Consider the following 14,697-nt stretch of genomic DNA (forward strand, 5'->3'; position numbering starts at 1 on the left):
CGTCAAGCGGTCTAACAGGAGCTGCAACTGGACACACTTCATGCACATGAAGGAGCCAGGGACAGTGGACGTGTCCCTGAGCTCCCACATCGCACACGAGGAGCATGACACGGGTCTGAGATCTCCTGCCATGTCTTAAACCTTTGGTTAACTTCAACAACTACAATTTCAACAAAAAAAAACAACAAAGAAAAAATAAATAAATATACCAATGAAAAGAAACAGAAACACTACTTACCAGTCACTTACCAGGGATAAAAAGCACTTCCTCCCCACCCAGCTTTGAATTCCCACCTCGATTCAAATTCCCAAACTCACTCTTTGCTGTGTCTCACTCCTGGCTCTGTCTTCTCTCTGGCTCACTGGGAGAATATAGGAGCAGAATTAGGCCACTCGGCCCATCGGGTCTGCTCTGCCATTCAATCATGGCTGATATGTTCTCATCCCCATTCTCCTGCCTTCTCCCCATAACCCCTGATCCCTTTATCAATCAAGAACCTATCTATTTCTGTCTTAAAGACACTCAGTGATTTGGCCTCCACAGCCTTCTGTGCCAAAGAGTTCCACAGATTCACCACCCTCTGACTGAAGAAATTCCTCCTCATCTGTGTTTTAAAGGGTTGCCTCTTCAGTCTGAGGCTGTGGCCCCGGGTTCTAGTTTTCCCTACTGGTGGAATATCCTCTCCACGTTCACTCTATCTATATCTCAATATCCTGCAAGTTTCAATAAAATCCCCCCACATCCTTCTAAACTCCGAGTACAGACCTAGGGTCCTCAACTGTTCTTCATACGACGAGCTCGTCATTCCAAGGCTCATTCTTGTGAACCTCCTCTGGAAGGCCAGACCTTCCTTCCTTGGATACGGGGCCCAAAACTGCTCACAATACTCCAAATGGGGTCTTGTATTGCCCTCTCGACATGAATGCTACCATTACACTTGCCTTCCTAACTACCAACTGAACCTGAACCTGCACATTAACCTTAAGAGAATCTTGAACGAGGACTCTGTCCCTTTGTACTTCTGCTTTCCTTTTTTTTTTTTTTTTTTTTTTTTTTTTTTTTTTTTTTTTAGGGTCTGCGCAGGGGTTCCGCAGGCGGTGGCAACCGTTCCTAGACTATCTCGCGGAGCGTTAGATGAAGGTCGGTCAGCAGCAGCAGTAACCCGGGGAGGGGGGGGGGGAGAAGGGGGGAAGGGGGGGTCTGCCTGGGGGGTATTTGAGCAAGAGAACACATGAAGGATCTGGAAAACTGGCATAGACGGGAGGAATTCAGTGTACAAAGCTCTGTAACATATCGTTTTACCATGTTTATATCTTGCTATGTGCGGTTTCTTTCTATTTTGTTACGAGGGGGGGTGGGGTTTTTGTTTGTAAGGGTGAAAATTTGTGTTAAAAAACTTCAATAAATATATTTTTTTTTAAAACTTGAGAAGTAGTTGCTGCAGGGAACTAACTATCGTGACTGCAACCTCTCACACTGAATGTATACGTGGCCCATGGAATTCTCTGAGCTGCAAGCAGCACCTGCACCTGTAATAACCCGGACACGAGGACCCTGTACTTCTGCTTTCCTAAGCCTTTTCCCATTTAGAAAATAGTCTATTCCTCCATTCTTCCTACCAATGTGCATAACCTCTCACTTTTCCACATTGTATTCCATCTGCCACTTCTTTGCCCACTCTCCTAGCCTGTCCAAGTCCTTCTGTAACCCCCGCCTCCTCAATACTACCTGTCCCTCTGCATATCTTTGTATCATCTGCAGGGACCTAGTCCCTGTGTGCTTTGTAGCATTTGATTCGCGGAAGGTTTCGTTAACTTCAGTAGATTCCGAATTTGATGTTTCGCAGGAAGCTGCAATGTCACCTGAAGTAAGACCAAACAGACACGAGAGCAATAAAATAAGTTGGGGCCAGCCTCGCAAAGTATATACTACTGTCCATGACAGATTATATTTATACCACCTAATTCAAAATAACTTCACATTGAAGACAGGACTGATCCTTGACCATGTGGGCTGTACTTTATAAAAGCCGTTATTTTGCTTATGGGTAACACTGGCTAGGACCTGCTACTTGATAAAGACTATATGGTGCATCTGGAGTGTTTGCCTGCTGCGTTTACTGCTATTTGCTTGCTCTGCTGTTACACAATAAATTTTCTCTCTGCAAACCAGTCTCATTAGAGAGAATCCTCTCTATCAATCTGTCATTTCAAACAGATGGCTTGTTATTGATTGTGGACCTCTGCTTTTGTCTTTAAATTGTTGCTTTCCTTGTTTCTCTAACTGGAATTGTTTAACATTTTAACTTTCTAGGGAAAGAAATCTGATTTTGAGCTTTTGGCCATTATCCCTTTGGCTTTGCTTGATTCCGGCTTGTGCTGGTGGATATCCTTTAATAATGATCACTGCTTCCAGTCTAATGTGTGAACTTTACGCTTCTATTTTTCACTCTAAGAATCTAAAGTTCACACTAACATCAGACTGTTCTCACTGCTTTCTAAATTGATTGCTGAGTAAAAGTCACTTCAGCGTCATCTGTGTAAATTATTTTTTCTCAAAACAGGGTAGTCTTCCAACGTTAAGTTAATTGTGTTCTGAAGTTCTTTTGTTTCATACAACTCTTTAGACATTTGTGCCAATTTGGCTAAGTTGATATCAGTAATGCCACTGATTAAAAGGCTAAAATCTCACTCTTGGGGTGGGATTTTCGGTCTCGGGTGTAAAATTTGACATTCCTGCTACAACTCCATTCATTTTCAGCGGCACCAAAAAATCTCAGCCACTAGCGAGGACGGAGGATTCTGGCCCGACAGTACGTGACCTTTGATAGTTGCAGTGCTGAGAGAATGGGATGAGACATCCTTGCATGAATGTGCATCTTGCTGAAAAAGAGCAATGCTGTTGAAGCTTTTCATCTTGTACTCATCTTGTACTCACCAGGGCAGATTTGAAAGAATAATGTTGCGAAAGGCATTGCCGTAAAGAACTGCCCAGTTTTTGTTTAAATTCAATCAGCAGGTCGACTCAGGTCAAGGCATTGCCATGGTGAATGAACCAGGAAAATGGCTGTCCCCAAAACTTTTTGTCTAGTTAAAAAATGGGCAGTGCATGAGCCTTCGGCCCAGAAAGGGCAGGGCTGTGTGGGAGAATATATGTAGCTTCAAGCATGCCAAACTGTCAGCCCGATTGATAATCTTAAATTGTTTGTTGGTGTAATTCCTCGCACAATAAGCATTGTTTAGCAAGTGCTGTCCAACCGTGGAATCATATTTAATGTTGGATACCAAGTTTTGAGTTTTACAAACACAGGCTGGCTGGGTGCAGTCAGTACTTTGCCTGTTGTGAACAGCCAAAGGGACATCCTGTTTAATATGATCCACCAGTCATTGGGACGTACGGCCTCCATACCTAGCATCACACCATAACTGAAATTCATGTACCACTCATTTGTGTGATAGGTAGAACATCTTTTCCACTTGACAGCAGCATCATTCTAGTGGAGGATATCATTTGCATTGTTGCTACATTACAGCAGGGTGAAATGGCTAGCTGTTTCACACTGCTGCTATTGTCACAATCCCAGCTGATAATACTCGAAAAGTCAGATCCCAGAGTGAAACCTGGCTTGATAGATTCTAACATGTTTCCTAAAAACTGTGGAGTTACTGAACAAATTTACAGGAGTCTGCTAATGGAACTTTCAGCACAAAAAATAAAATATTTATCAAAAAAGAAAACATGAACTATATTACACGAGACAAAAACATTGGCTAGATCTCGGTACAAACTCAAGAAGACGCTTCGAGTTCACACTATTCCTTTATCCTAAAATGGTCACTTCAATGAGTCCAGAACTGACCTCAGTCAACTACTGACTCAATAATCTTGAAATATTTTCTTCTCAGAGAGCTGAAAATCCCTGTCTTCATTCTGACAAATGTTGAACTCTGTGTCATTTGACCACTGCCGCTGAGCAACAGTAATTTTAATAATAATCACTTATTGTCACAAGTAGGCTTCAATAAAGTTACTGTGAAAAGCCCCTAGTCGCCACATTCCGGCGCCTGTTCAGGGAGGCTGGTACGGAAATTGAATCCGCGCTGCTGGCTTTGTTCTGCATGACAAGCCAGCTGTTTAGCCCCTTGTTGTTTGAGACTTTGTTTCCTCAGGATCACTAAACTTTTAACCCCCATCTCTTCACCTTCGGGGTTGTAAAACATCATCAAAAGTGTACATGTGCACAGACAATCCCAAAAGATGTAATATTTCAGTCAGGTGTCCATCCAGACACCAGGCTGGGATTCTCCCTTCTGGGGACTAAGTCCCCATGCTGGCGGGAAAACAGGCGGCAACCACTCCGGCGTCAACAGGAATTCTCCGAACCTTCAGGGGCTAGGTGGACGGCGGAGAGGTTGGCCCCACTACAGCCGGCAGCAAAGGGACGGCGCAAGTTCACGGAACGGCAGGCGTGATCTCGCGTGTTCACGGACCGGCCGGTGTATTTCTGCGCCAGCACGTGGGTTCTCTTCTCGGCGCTAGCCCCCGGGCAATATGGTGGAGCCCTATAGGGGCCCGCTGCGGAGGAAAGAAGGCCCCTTACGGAACAAGCCCGCCCGCAGATCAGTGAGTCCCAATCGCGGGTCAGGCCACTGTGCCCCCACCTCCCCCGAGGGCCGTCCCCGCATACTCACCTGCCAGGTCCCGCCATGCGTGAGGTGAGTAATTCACGGCAGCGGGACTGGCCAAAACTGGACGGCCTATTGGGGCCTGGAGAATCGCCGGGGGGCCGCTGTCAACAGCCCCTGACCGGGGTGGTGGGAATCCCGCCGCCGCCCGAAAAACGGCGCCGGAGAATAGGGGTTCGGAGAATCCCGGCCCAGGGCCATGAACCTTGGGTGGGATTACGGGGATAGGGTGGAAGTGTGGGATGTTCTTTCCAAGGGTCGGTGCAGACTCGATGGGCCGAATGGCCTCCTGCACTGTAAATTCCCCCAAAAATAAATGAAACTGAAGTCCTTATTTGCTCATTTAACACACAAATATTCATATTCATCTAAATTTTACATTGGTCCTAACACTATGCAGTAGCAATACGAGTGATATTCTCCACTAATAAGATGCTCCCATCCTGACAAACAAACATTCTGCATATCACACAACTGAAGGTGGCACGGCGCTGAGGATCTGGGTTCGATCCCGGCTCTGGGTCACTGTCCATGTGGAGTTTGCACATTTTCCCCGTGCTTGCGTGGGTTTCGCCCCTACAACCCAAAAGATGTGCAGGGTAGGTGGATTGGCCATGCTAAATTGCCCTTAATTGGAAAAAAAAAAATGAATTGGGCACTCTAAATTCATGTTTTTAAAAAAAATCACACAAATGAGTAATGTGGTACATGAATTTCATTGCCGGCATGATGCTAGTTATGTCGGCTGTATGTCCCAAGGGCTGGTGGATCATATCAAACAGCACAACCCTGTAGCCAAGCAAAATGCTGACTATACCTAACCAGTTTGAGCTTGAACCACAGATGGTGCAGAATAAAACAGCTGTACTCAGCTAAGTCTGGCCCTGATTTCTTTACACCAGTGATACTCCGTTCTTTTGAATAGAGATTCACATACCAAAATGCTAGTAGCTGGGGTCAAGTACCATCTTGTATTATCCATTCAAGTACATGAAGATATAAAGGGACTGCAAGTGGATTTTAGCAATAATATTGCTACATGATCAAACTGCTTCCAGCTAATAAACTGACCTCTTTAGTATATGGAAAGCAGTTAGGATTTGTAAAGCATTTTTTTGCATGCCTGCTGCTGAATAGCACATGTGCTTCTCAGCAACTGGCTACAAGTCATATCCTAGTGAATTTCTAATATCTAATGGCAGGGAGGATGGCTTCAAAAGTACTGTATCATTAAGGATAAGTTCAGTGTCTAAATTGATTCCTTCCCTATACTGTGGCAGTATAGGCCACAAGACCCTTCTTGTGCCATAGCATCCGCACCTTCTTAATCTTCTACGCTTCCATTTTGTAGTTACAGAAAAAAATACTTCCCTCGTTTTAATTTGTTGCAAGTGGTTTCATTAATTTAAAAAAACTATTGCAAATTAATTCTACACTTAGGAAGTTAATCATTGACTGTTTTGAGTCCCTTTGAAGACCATAAGATATAGGAGCAGAATTAGACCACTCGGCCCATCAAGTCTGCTTCGCCATTCAATCATGGCTGATATTTTCTCATCCCCATCCTCCTGCCTTCTCCCCATAACCTCTGATTCCCTTATTAATCAAGAACCTATCTATCTCTGTCTTAAAGACACGCAGTGATTTGGCCTCCACAGTCTTCTGCGTAAAGAGTTCCACAGATTCACCACCCTCTGGCTGAAGAAATTCCTCCTCATCTCTGTTTTAAAGGATCATCCCTTTAATCTGAGATTGTGTCCTCTGCTTCTCGTATTTCCTACAAGTGGAAACATTCTTTCCACGTCCACTTTATCCAGGCCTCGCAGTATCCTGCAAATTTCAATAAGATTCCCCCTCATCCTTCTAAACTTCGAGTACAGATCCAGAGTCCTCAACCATTCCTCAAATGACAAGCTGTTCATTCCTGAAGCTGAGACTGGGGTGGGTGTCTGTGTGTGGTTGGTGGGTCTCTATACAAACTGATTGAAAATGGATTGGAAAAGTCTGTTACCCTCACTAGTTCAGATCTGGTCTCCCGCTTCGTATGGAAGCCTGTGGCTATGATATGAATTCTTGATGTTGACTGTGTTGTCAACATCCGATGGTAAGCAAACCTGAGGTGCTTTGCTAGATGGAAGTGTGAGTGATCCAAAAGGCTTTGGTGCTTTTCCTTACAACTGACTGAAGCATTACTGATGAGAGATTCCTCACATAATTGAGCAATAGTAAGAATTGCAGAAAAGTAGGTTTGCCAATTTATTTTTTGCATGCTTGCTAGCTTAGTCATTGCTCCATCTACTGAACCCTCTTTACTTACAGTTCACAGTACCTAGCTCGGGGTGGTCTGTCCAGGCTGATATTTACCTGTGAAGGAATTATCTGCAAATTCAATTTATTTGTCTTTTAGAACAAGTGCAATCAAAGGATATGATGAATACATAAATGATAAGAGAAGGACGAGCCCAAAAAAGTATGGTAAAATATAATTCAATCAAACCAGAATTTGGAGCCCAATGGAACTAAAAAATGAACAAGTGTGGTGAGAGAAGGGTGTTCAGAACGCAAGTCTAGTGAACCATTTAAACCAATCGCCTCTTAATTTGATCCCTGATTTGTGTTGAGTTAGCCAATCTTAATCTAGATGACAGGAGAGGTGCTTCAGTTGAACCTTGACATCCCCAGGCTAGTAAAATAAACAAATGTAGATTGTGTATGGATGACTTGTGAGATACGATTAGGCCTGGTTACGATAGTTCTCATTATTTCATAGCGTTGGAACTCTCTGTTCCTGTGTGTAAGTGCAGGAGAGCTGCTGGTGCCTGAGGAATTATACTTCAGTTCTTCATGAGTTGAAGGGAAAATTGGAATGGCTGAGGGAGGTGTTGGATCCACGAGCAGTACAACAAGGATTTTTTTTGTAATTTCTTTGAAAGGTCTCTGGAATCTGTAATTGCTTTTAAGAATGTATGGAAAGGACTTTGCATCAATTGGAAAGGGACCAATAGTGTCTGTGTGGGTTTCCTCCGGGTGCTCCAGTTTCCTCCCACAGTCCAAAGATGTACAGGTTAGGTGGATGAGTCATGCTAAATTACCCCTTGGGGTGGGATTGCAGGAATAGGGCAGGGGTTTGGGCCCTAGGTAGGGTGGTCATTTGAAGGGTCAGTGCAGACTTGATGGGCCAAATGGCCTCCATCTGCACTGATCAATGAAATAAAGAACAGCACTTTGCAAAACTGTGTAGCCACTTAACGTTGCATATTTGTCCGGGGAGTGATGTGGATGCTTGTGGTTGCAGAAGACATATCTTTGTTTTACCAACCATTTCAGGGGAAATTAACTTTTCTGATCATTTGCCTGTTAATTTGTGTTTAATTTACATTGGCTCTGATTCATCTTAAAGTAAAAGCCACAACAACTGGACTTGTGTTGGTAATTTCTTCATTTGTGGGTTATTCCATAAATGTAATTATCTTGGTTTATGGTCTCCACATGGGAATTGCAACAGAAGGTGTGGGGAATGAATTTGGTGCTTAGGATTCTGATATTTTTGTGAATAATCATTTTCATGATGCATATGGTAAAATAATTCTTTAAAACGTTTTTTTCAATTTATGTTCTTGAAGCATTTTCCTTAGCTTTTGTTACATATTTGTCAGCCTAGCTCAAACAATTAAAACTCTGAAATTAAGGAAAAATGCTGTGAAACTATCACTATACCGACATTTTACCAATACGTTAATGTTGGCAATAATAGGTAAGTCATTTTTCAGTGCATTCAGTTTCCTCAAGTGAATTGAACTGTTCTGGCTTCCTTTGTGTATTAATGGAATTTTATTAATTTTCTAGCATCAGTTGGGTTTATGGTGTGGACAACCAAAAAGTTCAGATTGACAGCATGTCAGTCAGTAAGTTACCAAAGCATTTCATTTATTTTAAATTTTTTTTGCTGTCCTCTGTCAGACCTCTCCAAAATGCTACATGTTAGATGGAATGCATGTTTTACCAATCCCATTTTGAAAATGTTGTCATGGCTATTTAAGGCTCAATGTAATCGAAATGAATCGTAACAATTTCCAATTGACCATTCTTATTTGGGTATTAATAATATGGAAGCAATGGTCCAGTGCTTTCCCTGGCCCACTGTGCATTAAATGTCAGTATCAATATATGATGTGATTAAGCACCCCCCCCCCTCCACTGTACAACTGCGTATTTAATATTAACCTTGATAATTCTATGGCATATGTTCCTTAACATTAGTTTAATTTTCTTGCCCAGGGGTTCCTGGAAAAAAATTAAAGATTACTTATTGCCTATTAAATGATGACTATTGGCAGAGATCCTAATTCTGCACTTGATAAATGTCCAATTGGGATGCAGCACCAGTAGACAATCTAGAATGGAAACCCTGACCGGTTCCCCTGCCTTAACCAGAATAACAAGAGGGCAATCTGCTTGCTTGCTGAAATCGGCTAACTTTCAAATACTGGGATTGAAGCTGGGATGATCTTCGTTTTGTATTCTAGCCGTTTGTTCAGAGTGGAATTGATGGAAGCTTGGGAGTAGGTTACTTACTTACCATCAGTCAGCCATATGATGTGAAGGATGGGGATCAAAAACTGAGTTATATCAATGGGATAACAAGAGCACATACAGTTTAAGAGATTTCAAAATAAATCTGAGATTGTAAACCCTTACCAAAAATCTGGGTTGCCTTGGCTGGATTGCTTTTAAATCTGCATGAAGATAATGTTTTACTACATTAGTTAGAAATTTGTTGGCAGTCATCCAGAATTGAGATAATTTGACTGTTATTAAAATTTCTAATTTGTCTAAATTGACATGAAATTTGAGCCACTTTTATCTATCTGTCTTTCACAAATTACTAGGATTGGATGGAGCTATGGGTTGATGATGCTTTCTGGCGACTACTTTTTTCTGTCATTCTCTTGGTCATCATGTTTCTCTGGAGACCGTCAGCAAACAATCAGAGGTATAAGTTTACAATTCTTTATGCATATTTTAAATATTTATTTCCTGAGTTTCTTTCTTTCTCCCTTGACTTCCTTCAGTTCTTTTGCCATCCTGCAGTTTTGGATTGGCACTTTAAAAAAAAAAAAAAAAAAATCTCTTCATGTTACCATTCAAATGATAGCTGGGCAATCTGAGTGATTTTTCAGGTTAGCAAATGGGAGCATGTGGAGTGCCAGAGGGATCAGTGCTGGAGCCTCAACTCATTACACTCTACATCAATGATTTGGATGAAGAGACCGAATGGATGGTAACTAAGTTTGCCGATGACAGCAAGATAGTAGGAAAGTAAGCTGTCAAGACGGGATAGAGTGTCTGCAAAGGGATATATAGAGGTTAAGGGAGCAGGCAAACATTCGGCAAGTGGAATATATATAATATGGAAGCTTGTCCACTTTGGCAGGAAGAATAGTAGAGTAGCATATTATTTAAATGGAGAGAGTTTGCGAACTCAAGTGGTACAGAAGGATCTGTGTGTACTGGTACCTGAATCACAAGACGTTAGAATGCAGGTACAGCAAGTGACCAGGAAGGCCAATGGAATGTTGGTATTTATTGGAAGGGGAATGGGACATAAAAACAGTGAAGTGTTATTGCAGCTGTACACAGAAAAGACCCCAACAAAATTTCTTGTCCATTTTAACAGGAATGTGAGGGCTTTGGTGAGATCACAGTGTATAGTTTTGGACTTGATAAATTATTTGAAAAAAGATTGAACTGTTTCTAATGCAATTATGAGAAGGTTCTCTCAATTCATTCCTGGGATGAGCGGCTTATCTTACGAAGAAGGAGTGAACAGATTATCCCAAGCCCATTGTAATTTGGAAGAATGAGAGGTGATCTTATTGAAACATTTAAGATCCTGAGGGGATTTGATAGGGTAGATACAGGGAGGATGTTTTCACTTGTGAAGGAGACTAGAAGCAGGGGCCACAATTTACAAATAAGAGCTCTGCAATTTAAGAGTGTGATTATGAGACCTCTTTTCTTTGAGGGTCATTGGTGTGAAATTCTCTTTCCTCGGAAAGTAGTGGAGGCTGGAATTTGTCCAAGGCAACGTTACAGAAGTTTGAATGACAGGGTTAACTAGGGACAGATGGCAAAGTGGAATTCTGACCACAACCAGATCAACCACGATCTTGTTGAATAGCGGAGCAGGCTCGGAGGGCTGAATGGCCTCCTCCTAAGTCCTTTGTTTCTATGATTCAGTGACCCCTTTTTTTCTGATTAGATGGTGAAAGTGCAGGAGAAAAACACACAAAAACTTTCTCTCTCATGCTTCTAAAGTCCACAGAAAAGATCCCAACAACATTTCTTGTCCATTTTAACAGGAATGTGAGTTGATTGAACTTCCCCAGTAACTTTTTTTGATCATGTCGTATGGCTTCAGCACTAACTGAAGTGGACATTCTGGTAATTTAAATCCTTCAGAGAATGTCTTCACATTTCTATATTAAAATGAATCTGAACGACGGTGTTATGAACTTCCAATGTACAGTTCTTCAGATTTTACATTTGGTTCACATCTATTTTTTTTTTTAACCTTTTATAAAAAATTGTCATCTCCGATTTCTCAGTTTCAAAACTTAATTTTTAATGTTGCTTGAATGTTGCATTATTAATCTGATCCTGCTATAAAACTCAATGTTCAAGTCTCTCAAATAATCTGGATGATTCTTGGTGTGTTCCTAGATTTTTGGTGCGGCACGATGACACAGTGGTTAGCACTGCTGCCTCACGGCGCCGAGGTCCCAGATTCGATCCCGGCCCTGGGGTCACTGTCCGTGTGGAGTTTGCACTTCTCCCCATGTCTGCGTGGGTTTCACCTCCACAACCCAAAGATGTGCAGGGTAGGTGGATTGGCCACGCTAAATTGCCCCTTAATTGGGAAAAAAATAATTGGGTACTCTAAATTTTATTTTACTTTTTTTTTTGCACTTGGCGCGGGTGTGGGGGAGGGCGATAGGTAGTCACAGATGTGATTCCTGTTCTGTGTTCAAATCGCGGCTTTAGACCAGTATGGTATAAGAGTGCTGCATTTTCCCTCTGATGAGGTTGAATTGTAATGCTTTGCCTTAAAGAGTGTTTAAGCTCACTAAAAGTGTTACTTTGGAGATGTTGCTGAGGTTGCTGACAGCATGAATCATTACTTTCATAGTAGGAAGGAGGATACTTTATTTTCTTTTTTAAAAAAGCAGTGTGCATTTTTTGATTCTGTCTTTCCCTTGGGTGTATTTTTTTAACTTCAGATATGCATTTACTCCTCTTATTGATGACCCAGATGATGAAATGAATGAACTGGTTGGAACAAACTTTGGTATGTATATACACTTGCATTTCGAGAGTTTCAACTTCATTTACATTAAATTTGCTGCAACTGCTGAATTGTAGCCACCGTAAGATCCTACAAATAGTGTAGTAAAAATGAATCTTGATTTCTAAAAAGGTTGGTTAGTACAGTCAAAAACTGTGTATTGTCTAAACTTGAATTTTCTGAACTTGACAAAGGAGTTGGCTTTTTCCAATGAGCGAACTCATTGTCTATATTTTAAAATAATAATGTGCACTGCAACAATCTATATCACTCAATCAAACCATTTCTATTGTGTATTCTAAAGCTGATGGAATAAAGGCAAGAACATCCAAAGTGGGGATTAATGGCACAGCAAAACCAGGCTCCAGTTTGGTGAGAAGTATTTTTGCATGTTATTCATATCATGGAATCAATAGTATTGACCTTGGATAGATTTGAAATGACGTTAAAATGTTACTTATTTTTCCAAATGTCAAGTTGTACGTGCATTTTAATGGGCTACATTTTATTGTCAGTAGCAAAGCAACTGGACTCACCAATGACTTCCTAGAAAGCTGCCCTAGAGATCTCTGTAACATGATTTTTCCCTCTACCAATGACTGTTTAGATATTGGCGAAGTTAAAGGGATGGCTTGGTGTACGGTAGCAATGTTGTTAGCAAGTAGGTAACCAGCTGACCAGAGTGAAGAACTCACAAACAACAAACCAGGTAATTAAAAGCACTTAATCGGCAGGATTCTCCGTTCCTGAGACTAAGTGTTGACGCCGGGGCAGGATTCGTGGACTTTCACGACAGCAAAATTGGCGCCGAACCTGGACCGATTCAGCGACTGTGGAGGGGCTAGCACTGGCACCACGTGGAGCGCAATCAATCCAATGAAAAACACGGGATTTGCCGGGTCCGTGATTGACACCCTGGAGCCTGACAAGCTGCAGCCACAGATGCACATTACAATCCCCACACTCACTCATCATAGCCAACAAGGTGGCATTGGTAACGCTGAAGCATGCCCATCCTGCTGATTGATAGGCTGAGACCAGTGGGTATCTAATAGTGCCCAGGGGGGGACACCCATATGACCTGTGGCCCGAAGCTCCCAGTGGGCAGTCAGCAATGTGCACAGTTGCATGGCTGCCTGGCCAGGCCGTGGCAATGGTGCTCCATGCCTGTCCACCCAAACTCCACAGCCCACCTCCTAGCCCCACTACTCGCCCTGGCAGAAGCCCCCAGGCCATCGGCACAAATGTCAGCAAACTATGGACATGTTGGACACTTTGTGTACCCCCTCTCTCTCCCTCAGCAGCCACGACGCCGGTTTCACAATTTTTAAAAGCACAAGTGAAATTCTCCGTCGGGAATTTGGCCCATCGGAGGTGGAGAATCGCGAAGGTCGCTGAGAATACTGGGTCGGGCCTGTTAATGATATGCAAACGATGTTTACTGTACATGTGTTCTGGAACGCATTAACGGCGCTGTCAAGGTGATAGAGAATTGCGATTTGGCGTGAAATCGGCACCCACCGCGATTTCTGCGTCAGAACCAAATTTCCGTCCAATCGCTTTCCGGCGTCAGCCGCTGACACCTTCATTCACTTTAAAGAAGTTGATAAACAGCTTCCACCTCTGGGTGAACTCCTCCACTCTTCATATGGCGAACTTGACCTTCGCCATATGAAGGGGGGGGAGAAGGGCCTTAATCCCTCCACCTTCTGCTCCCCCCAGCTAAGCCGATCCAAGAACCGCCTCATATCCTCCTCCCCAGGCAGAGGCTCTGACTCATACAGCCTCCTGTAAAATGCCTCAAATACCCCATTCACCCCTTCCAGGTCCGACACCACCTTTCCTCTTTCATCGCTCGCCGTCACGATCTCCCTCGTCACTGCTTGCTTTCTTACTTGGCGGGCCAACATCCTGCTCGCATTTCCCCTTACTCATACACTGCCCCTCTGGCCCTCCGCAATTGCCCGACCGCCTTTCCCACAAATTTAAATTCCATCTGGAGCCTCTCTATCTCCTTTAATAGTGCCTCCTCTGGCACAGCTGAGTACCTCCAGTCCACCCTCAATCTCCACTAGCCTTTCTTTCTCATCTCGCTCAAACCTTACTACGGTCTTAAGTGCCTCCCGCAGCTTGGAGACGTGACCTCCCCGTGTTGTTTAGCTCTACATTTAGTTTTGGATGGCCGCACTCACCCTCTCACACACACCCTTATCCATCAGCAATCCCACATCCAACCTCGTTGCGGCCGCTGGGCCTCCCTCTGTATCACCTGCGTATCCACCCAGCGTGGTGCATGGTCAGAGACAACGATCGCGAATACTCCTAATCGGCTACCCACGCTACAGCGTCTTGTCCATTACAAAAAAGTCAACTCCGGAGTACACCCGGTGTACATGCGAAAAGTACAAGAACTCCTTCGCCCCTGGCCTCCCAAACCACCATGGGTCGGTCCGCCCCATGGGAAACTACTGGAGAAGATTCTGAAGAAGAGAATCTATCTTCACTTGGAGAGGCAAGGTTTGATCAGGGATAGTCAGCATGGCTTTGCCAGAGGGAGGTCATGCCTAACAAATTTGATTGAATTTTTTGAGCATGTAACCAAAACTATAGGTAAGGGTAGTGCAGTTGATGTAGTTTACATGGATTGCAGGAAAGCCCTTGACAAG

At 43.2% G+C, this 14,697-nt stretch overlaps 1 protein-coding gene across 3 annotated transcripts in view; it reads left to right on the forward strand.

Moving 5' to 3' along the window:
• tmem87b (transmembrane protein 87B) overlaps positions 1-14,697 on the forward strand; it is a 109,811-nt gene that overhangs the window by 81,279 nt on the left and 13,835 nt on the right. For 2 of the 3 annotated variants that reach the window (XM_072500098.1, XM_072500096.1), the window contains 5 exons: positions 8,331-8,440; positions 8,533-8,591; positions 9,576-9,679; positions 11,967-12,034; positions 12,336-12,403. In XM_072500098.1, the coding sequence (XP_072356199.1) occupies positions 8,331-8,440; positions 8,533-8,591; positions 9,576-9,679; positions 11,967-12,034; positions 12,336-12,403 (409 nt within the window). Of the gene's footprint in view, positions 1-2,314; positions 2,387-8,330; positions 8,441-8,532; positions 8,592-9,575; positions 9,680-11,966; positions 12,035-12,335; positions 12,404-14,697 lie in introns of all 3 variants that reach the window. The other variant, XM_072500097.1, reaches the window with a different exon arrangement.

Source organism: Scyliorhinus torazame, chromosome 4, assembly GCF_047496885.1.
Source record: "Scyliorhinus torazame isolate Kashiwa2021f chromosome 4, sScyTor2.1, whole genome shotgun sequence".
In the NCBI taxonomy this organism is placed as follows: domain Eukaryota; kingdom Metazoa; phylum Chordata; class Chondrichthyes; order Carcharhiniformes; family Scyliorhinidae; genus Scyliorhinus; species Scyliorhinus torazame.